Source organism: Acanthisitta chloris, unplaced genomic scaffold (assembly GCF_000695815.1).
Source record: "Acanthisitta chloris isolate BGI_N310 unplaced genomic scaffold, ASM69581v1 scaffold6181, whole genome shotgun sequence".
Classification (NCBI taxonomy): Eukaryota; Metazoa; Chordata; class Aves; order Passeriformes; family Acanthisittidae; genus Acanthisitta; species Acanthisitta chloris.
In genome coordinates, this window is record NW_008657564.1 from 129,879 (window position 1) to 138,064 (window position 8,186).

Below are 8,186 nucleotides of genomic sequence, written 5' to 3' on the forward strand. Positions count from 1 at the left end.
TCTGCAGAAACCAAAGCTACACTAGCTGATAGTGCTTCTTCACACCTCTCTAAAGCAAATTCAACCCATTCCAGGGTACTTATGGGACACTTTTGATGAAAATTTGTGTACAATCTCCTCAAGGAACTGAGGAGGTAAAGGCTGACATTTGCATGTAAATCCACAGCTCCTATAAGCCAACAGAGTTCAAACCCCACTGGATAGAGCAGATGGATTCAGTGTTTGCACCTGATGTGGCTCTTGCATCTCTCAGGTGCCCCGGGTGCATTTTTGGAAGACAGGCACTAAATATCCTATTTCTTTAACAGATTTGACATGTCTAGAGAAGTCTCAGTCTACTTTTATCTCCCATCTCTCCCCAGTGCTGATGGTGACTTTGCAGTCACCCACCTGACCAAGGCTCACCTCTTCTATGATGGGAGAATTAAATGGATGCCACCTGCTATATATAAAAGCTCCTGCAGCATCGATGTTACCTTCTTCCCCTTTGACCAGCAAAACTGCAAAATGAAGTTTGGCTCCTGGACCTATGACAAAGCCAAGATAGACTTGGTGAGCATGCACAGTCATGTGGACCAGCTGGATTACTGGGAGAGTGGGGAATGGGTCATCATCAATGCTGTGGGCAATTACAACAGCAAGAAATATGAATGCTGCACAGAAATCTACCCTGATATAACCTACTCCTTCATCATCCGGAGGCTGCCACTGTTCTACACAATCAATCTGATCATCCCTTGCCTGCTGATCTCCTGCCTGACTGTCCTGGTCTTCTACCTGCCCTCTGAGTGTGGAGAGAAGATAACCCTGTGCATCTCCGTGCTGCTGTCCCTCACTGTGTTCCTGTTGCTCATCACAGAGATCATCCCATCTACCTCCTTGGTAATCCCTCTGATTGGGGAGTATCTTCTCTTCACCATGATATTTGTTACCCTGTCCATCATCATCACTGTCTTTGTGCTCAACGTGCACCATCGTTCCCCACGTACCCACACAATGCCTGACTGGGTGAGGAGGGTCTTCCTGGACATAGTCCCACGTATCCTGTTCATGAAACGTCCCTCCACAGTGAAAGACAATTGCAAGAAGCTCATTGAATCCATGCACAAAATAACCAACACACCAAGGCTTTGGTCCGAGATTGACGTGGAACCCAACTTCACTACCTCATCTTCCCCCAGCCCCCAGAGTAATGAGCCATCACCTACATCTTCCTTCTGTGCCCACCTCGAGGAGCCAGCCAAGCCTCAGCCTATCTGCAAATCCCCTTCAGGGCAGTACTCTGTGCTGCACCCAGAGCCCGTACAGGTGACCTGCTCCTCTCCGCAACCCTCATGCCACCCCCTGAGTGACACCCAGACCACCTCTGTCTTGAAAGGCAGATCACTAAGTGTTCAGCAGATGTACAGCCCCAATAAGCCAGAGGAGTCGAGTATTCGCTGCAGGTCCCGAAGCATCCAGTATTGCTACCTGCAAGAGGACTCCTCCCAGACCAATGGCCAATCCACTGGCTCTCCAGCATCTCAGAGGTGCCACCTAAACGAAGAGCCCCAGCACAAGCCCCCTCAGTGCAAGTGTAAATGCAAAAAGAATGAGGCAGTTGGCACACCAGCCCAGGGGGGCAAGATTCGCTGCGCCAAAGAACACCACCTCGTGTTGATGTCCCCAGCCCTGAAGCTGGCAGTGGAAGGGGTTCACTACGTTGCAGATCACCTGCGAGCAGAGGATGCTGATTTCTCAGTAAGTAGAGCCGACTTGCCCTGCATTCCTTCAGCAGGTCAAAAATTATCTGCTAAGTAAGCCCCACTAAACCTTGAGGCTAGCAGAGCCTATACAGGCTGATGCAGGCTCAGCCTTCCCTGATATTGTGACTTTTGGGCTCATTGGCCACTGTAGGAACAGTGCAAGATGTACTTGGGGCTTGGCAGGCATGAGGGCCAAGGGGGTAGCACAACCAGACCATGCTCAGGACTGCTTTAGAGCAATGGATTCTCCAGCAGAAAACAGGAGTAAAGTTGTTGTCAGGTAGAAAGGAAGCAGTTGAGATTGTGAAAGACACCCAAAAAGTAGTCATCTAGTGGGAACAGAGACGTATTCAGACAGGGAATTCACACTCTGTTTTTTATTAAGCATTGACTCTGACTACAGAGTCTAGGAACACAAATTCCCCAAATAGGTTGTGGATGTGGGAAGCTCATAGTAGTGTGGGGATATTGCAGGATCTGTTTAGCTCTGCTAACACACTGTGATGTGATTCCTCATTAGTGGACTTCCACTGGAGCAGTTGGCTCTGTGCAGGGAGGTGGGTGGACAGACAAATTTCATGCTCACTCTGCAGGGATAAATATGGCTACAAATAGAGAAGGGAAGTAGAGGCTGAAAAAATTTCTTTTTATGGAGATAGTGATGCACATAACAAATGCCACTTCCTTTCACACCTCCAGTAGCTCTTTCCTGCAATACTATGGATACAGTGTGCTAGTAATTATGGCCATAAACAAGGAAGGCACAAGATAACCTGAAGTTAGTCATCTTATTAAAAAAAGTCTTATCTAGCTTTTCTTCAACCGATCCATCAGCAAAAGGTACTTTCTAGCTGTGCCTACAGTTTAAATTTCTCAAGCTTTAGTCAGTGCAAGTCATAGTGCTTTTATGCAAGACTTCCTGGGCATGAAGAGTGTCTTTTATTTGCATTTTTCACAGCACTGAGCACTTAGCAGCAGCAACAAAGATTAAATACTACTGTCCATTTCTATATGCTTTGGTACCATAGTTTAAGGCCTCTGTTCTTTAATGTGTCTCACTTCACAGCATCCCCTTGAGAAAGTAACTGTTTAGTCCTCATACTGAGGAGTGACAGCCAAAATACAGAGATGAGGTGACCTGTTCAAGGTCACAGAACAAATTTGTGGCAGAGATGAGCTGTGAATTCTCATATTCATTAGTTGACAGCCCAAAACTCCTTGCCAGGCTAAAGCACTTCACAAGCACATTAGGAGTGTGGGAATTAAATTCTGCTCCCTCCCTCTGGCAATAATCGCAAGTAAACCCATGGATGTCAGTTGAGTTTAACTTGCTTTTTTCCCCATGGTGCAAATGAAAGAATATTACACCAATAATACTTCCAATTTCAACTGATTATCTCTCTGCTGAGCTGGTTGGTATCATCAAGAACTGAGTCAATTAATATCTTGACTTCCTTCCTTTTAATTCTCTAAAATGAAAGCAGTCTTCAGAAGCCATGAATTTTCTTCTTTTACCTTCTGCTACTCTTCCCTCTTGAAATACAGCAATTATCCTGAGGAGAAAGCTATTTACAGCACTAAACATCAAAAGCAGGAGAAAAGGAGCACTTTTGTCTCCCTGATCTCTGACCAGACCTCCTGCCTGCGAGAAAAGGCACCAGGAAAACATCCAGCAATGAGCAGTGAAGGGTGATCCCCAGGACCACCAGTGCTCCAGGCTCCCCAGGAGGAGCCCCCAGACCTGTCTGCAGTTTTGTGCTTTTTTACAGTAGTTGTAATTGGCACATTAGGCAGAGCTTGGGTTTTCAGATTTGTGGGAATAATGCTAACCCCTGTCTGAGGCTATACCATCTTTTTTTTTCTGGATCCGAGTAATATCAAGTGGGAAAGCACATTTCTTTCTCCAGATGGAAATGAAAAGAAGGAAAAATGATCTTCTGAAATTGACATGTACTATGAGGAGCAGAACTGATCTAATAAACTGAGAATTTATTGGGGGGAAAAAAAACAGTACTCAGAAATTTGCTTTCATCTTAAAAATCAAATTGTGGCATTTCTACATGGAAGTCTTCAATGAATCTGTCAGCAGTCACCTCTGATGCACCTCCTGAGACAGTGCTCACTGTCTCATGGGCAATATTTCCAGAGACATGCACCTTCCCAGAATAAGACCAGAGCTGCTTTTGAAGTCCTGTCTTCTTTATTTTTTCTCTAAAGCTCCACTGCCACAGGGGCAGTGCTTCTAAATTAAAAGTAAACAGCTCATTTAATTAAGTGCTTCATCGAAGAGAAAATGGGAAGTGCAAGAGGCAGTTGTTTGCTACAAAAAGAAATCTGCAAACAATACAGGCACAATGGGACACTGGGGAAAACACAAGATGGAATTGTCTCAGCATATGATGGAAATGCCATTAGAAATTAATTACAGACTGAAAAGCAAAACAAGTTGCATGTCACACACAAGCCAAAATAACCAGACACCAACAGCACCATCTGGGAAGCTTTGCTGTCCATGGCTGTGTGCATCTCTGGGATGCTCTAATATGAAGACTTTGAAGACAGCTTAAAAATAAAATGGGAAAGAATAAATCTGAGGGGCAGGGAACACAGGATAATCTCACTGGTTTATTTTAAACAAAGTACAATAAAACCACCTGGGACTGTTCTAATCTGTGTTGCAGACTCTGGGTCCTGGGGTCAGGTGTCACCAAGGCATCTCAACCCTCCACTCAAATCCTGGGGCTCAGCCCCATGAGGAGCTGGACCAGAGAAGAGCTGCAGATTCCCTCACTTTTCAGGAATTTGAGTGTGGGGGAGTCAGCTGGTTCCTGCCCCTGATCCTTTCCCAAAAATAGTTTTGAATGAGCTTCTTAAAAACTAATCAAAATACAGCTCAGGAGTTGTGGTGGCAGATGTTGACAGCTGCATAGCAGTCAGGGAGACGTCGGCGGATCATACTCCACGTGAGGTGCTGGGGCACAGGGAAATGCTACAGTGATGGCAGGACACAAAACAAAAAAAAAATCCAGATAATTTTCTTTTCCTCTTTTTTTTTTTCATTATCTCTCCATAATTTCCAATTTCACCCTCTGTGCTCTCAGTCTGAAGCTGGATATTGATTTTACAAACATCTGGTGCACTCCCAGCCCTCATTTTCAAGATGGGCTGAGTATTTTTGCACACACCATTATATTTGAAAGCAAATTTCTCTTCAATTTTCAAGTTGTTCCTCTTCCCTCATTTCCTCCTTCTTTTCTCAGAGAGAAACTCATCTAGTTTATCTTCTTCATGTGACCTAACACTTTTACGAGCATGAATATCCAGAACAGCTCATTTTGCCAGAATGGGACATATTTACCCAATTCAGCTTTCCCAGGGTAATCACAGGGTATCACAGGGTATCACAAGGTAAATTTCAGATTTTTCTTTACACATTAGTTACATGATGTGACACTAATCCCATAAATACAATCATCTAGAGTTTGCTTAGTTGCCCTTCTCATAAGGAATTTTAAGCATCAGCAACTCACTCCAGCTCTCAGCAAATGATGAATAGATCAGAAAATAGGTACAGCAAAAGGGAGCTCTTACCCTTGGGATGAGAGAATTCATCTTGGTTTCTAGGATCACTATTTCTTTTACTTACCCTAGTTACAGATGGTTATGTTAAGGGCTGTACAATCACAAAATACCACGATTTTCCCCAAGAAGTTGAGAAGATGTAGGATAAACCTGTGTTTGTTTCCTCTGCCTATTCAGTAGTCAAGGCTTACTTAACTTGATGCTGGTTTTAAAGGGAATAAATCTGTCCATTGCGTGAAAATATTCAACCGATTCTTACGCTTTTGACAATGTTCAGGTATCCCTGAAATTGAAAATGCTTTGTTCAGAGAAAATGTGATATGGTCTCCAGTGCATGCCTCGTTTCCCAGCTCACAAAGCTGCTTACTGAGCCAAGGAGCTCAGTAATTGCCACTATACCTGTGGAAACCTCATCTGCCCCAAATGCATTTCACTGATATTTGGATTGCTTCCTTTATGAATTTTTGACAGCCTTGGCATTGCTGTCTCCTTCTCCTTTCACAACACTCCTGACTTGCTGCACTCACAGCCACTGAAGAGGCTTGAGTGAGCTCCTGCTGAGATGTTTTCCCTAAAGAGCACAGCAGCATGCCAGACTTCAGCCCTTGGGTCTATTAATCACCAAGTGGAAAATTGTAGGAAATTATAATGGGTACAGTCATATCAAATAAAACTTTGCCATCTGATCAGTCCTTTTCCTGGCAAAGAAATTAATAGCAGCAATGAGAGGTTTTCATATGTATGTGGTTTCTTAATGAAACAGGCATTTACAATTTCTGCCTGATGGTATTTGACCTCCCCAGAAAGGAATTGCTAGAGAATCCTCCCACAGTAAGGCAAAAATGAGGGAAAAGGAGGATGAGGTAGACCACTGGGAGAATCCTCCCACAGTAAGACAAAAATGGGGGAAAAGGAGGATGAGGTAGACCACTGCTTTTATTTGATGGTTCATTTTCACTGTTTACTCACCCAAAGCTGTAAATCCCTTTGCAGAAAGGGTTTGGATTCATTAATCTGTAAGCAAATCTGTTTATGAGCATGGAGGAAAGGAGTTATTTCTTCCCCCCAACTCAAACCACAGCCTCATTTGCACACCTAATTACAGCTGTTGCTCATGGAAAATGGGATAGTGTGTAAATGAGCTTAATTATCCATGGGTGTATGTCATCCCTGGGGATCTGTGAACTGGGTTTGTGATTGCACACGGACACACACAGTCTGGGAATGTCTCTCACATTGGGGATTGATAGGATTGAACTTTGCCATCTCTACAGGGCCGCTAAATGTAAGTGAGATCTTCCCCTCCTATCTCTAGAATTTAATGAAAATATCCTATTTTTTAATAACTCACAAATAGTTTTCATAATTTTAACCTCAAATAAATGTTAATAATTGGCCATTCACCTCTGTGTTCCCAGGTGAAGGAAGACTGGAAGTATGTTGCAATGGTCATTGACAGGATCTTCCTCTGGATGTTCATCATTGTGTGTTTGCTGGGAACTGTTGGTCTCTTTCTCCCACCGTGGCTGGCAGGAATGATCTAAATATAGTGCCAGAAGGAAGAAAGTATTATCCCACTTTATGGATTTTAGTTCACCTGAAGGAGAGGAACAGAGAAATGGAGACAGTCCCTTGAATAATTCACTGAGTGTCCACACTTGAATTGCTCCAGAGCTCTCGGGGAATAGTCTCCGAGGTCACATCGTTTTGCCAAGCCATTTTCATCTCCTCCATCTAATTTAGAGGAAAAGTTCTTATTGAAGTCTGTACATAGCATATCATTGGCATACTCAGCAATGTAAGAACATGAGCTTGTCCCTAAAGCAGCACTTAAAGGGGCTTTGCATCCACAAGCAATTAGCTGGCAATTAGCTCCAGTCATCCTCAGAGGTCTCGGTGTGCCCTGCCTAGTGATTTTGCCCTGTCAATCTAAAGTGGTTCAGGACTGTGTGTCCCTGTATGAGTCATTTTATAAATAAAGTTCCAGATTTGGGATACCTGTGCAGGATGTGGTCTGTAGTCAGCACGTAAAGACAGACAGACTGGAAAGACTGAAAGAATTGATTGGGACCAACAGTGGTCATTAGCAGAGCAGATGCAGTTTTTATACTGACAGATTTTACTTTGGCCAATGCCTTTCAGAAGCTGTGGGGATCAGAGAGAGGATCATGCAAACGGAGGGAGGATATGGGGTTAAGATTGGGACTGTGTTGGTAGTACTTCGTGTACTTTCAGAGGAAATATCCTGGATCTGAGTTATGGCTCCTGCAAAATAGCAGAGGGTCACGCTGAGCTGTAAAACAATTGGCATAGGTGGGGAAGGTACTCAGACATGGGGACACAACAGAAGTCCAGAATGATGTTAGCATAATAAGGAAATCTGCCATTCTATGGGGAAGCCTGAACAGGACACACAGTCAGGCTTGGGAATTCAGGATGACACTGCACACCTTAAATGTGGCCAGTTGTCTCAGCAGCTGTGCTCTTCCCAGCTCTATCCAAGCTAAGCCAACCTTTTTGCACATCTCATACTTCCTCTGGGATATGCAACAAGAAGGCAGGCACAGGCACCACCAGCCAGAGGGAGAGGGGATTCCAGAGCCCTGTCCTACTGCAGGGAAACATTGCTACTCAAAGGCACAGCTGAGCCAGAGGTGTGGGTGGAAGGCTGGCACACATAAATCATGTGTGGGCTTCACCTGTTTTCTGCCTGTTCTCTGTATGCATTTGAGACTGCAGCATACTGACCACACTGGAACAGATCATAAACCCATCAGCTCAGTTTGCTGCTTCCACACCCAGCATTCCCATCCCACTGCTGGGAACAGCAAGGCAGCAGACAGCCCAGTGTCTACTTGC

General features: G+C 44.3%; 1 protein-coding gene across 1 annotated transcript in view; it reads left to right on the top strand.

Annotated features, from left to right (window-relative positions):
- The window catches only part of CHRNA4 (cholinergic receptor, nicotinic, alpha 4 (neuronal)), a 20,861-nt gene extending 13,539 nt beyond the window's left edge, over window positions 1-7,322 (top strand). Inside the window, exons 5-6 of the mRNA XM_009084761.1 lie at window positions 363-1,740; window positions 6,746-7,322. Coding sequence (XP_009083009.1) covers window positions 363-1,740; window positions 6,746-6,871 — 1,504 coding nt within the window. The 3' untranslated portion in view covers window positions 6,872-7,322. The remainder of the gene's footprint in view (window positions 1-362; window positions 1,741-6,745) is intronic.
- Window positions 7,323-8,186: the final 864 nt, after the last annotated feature.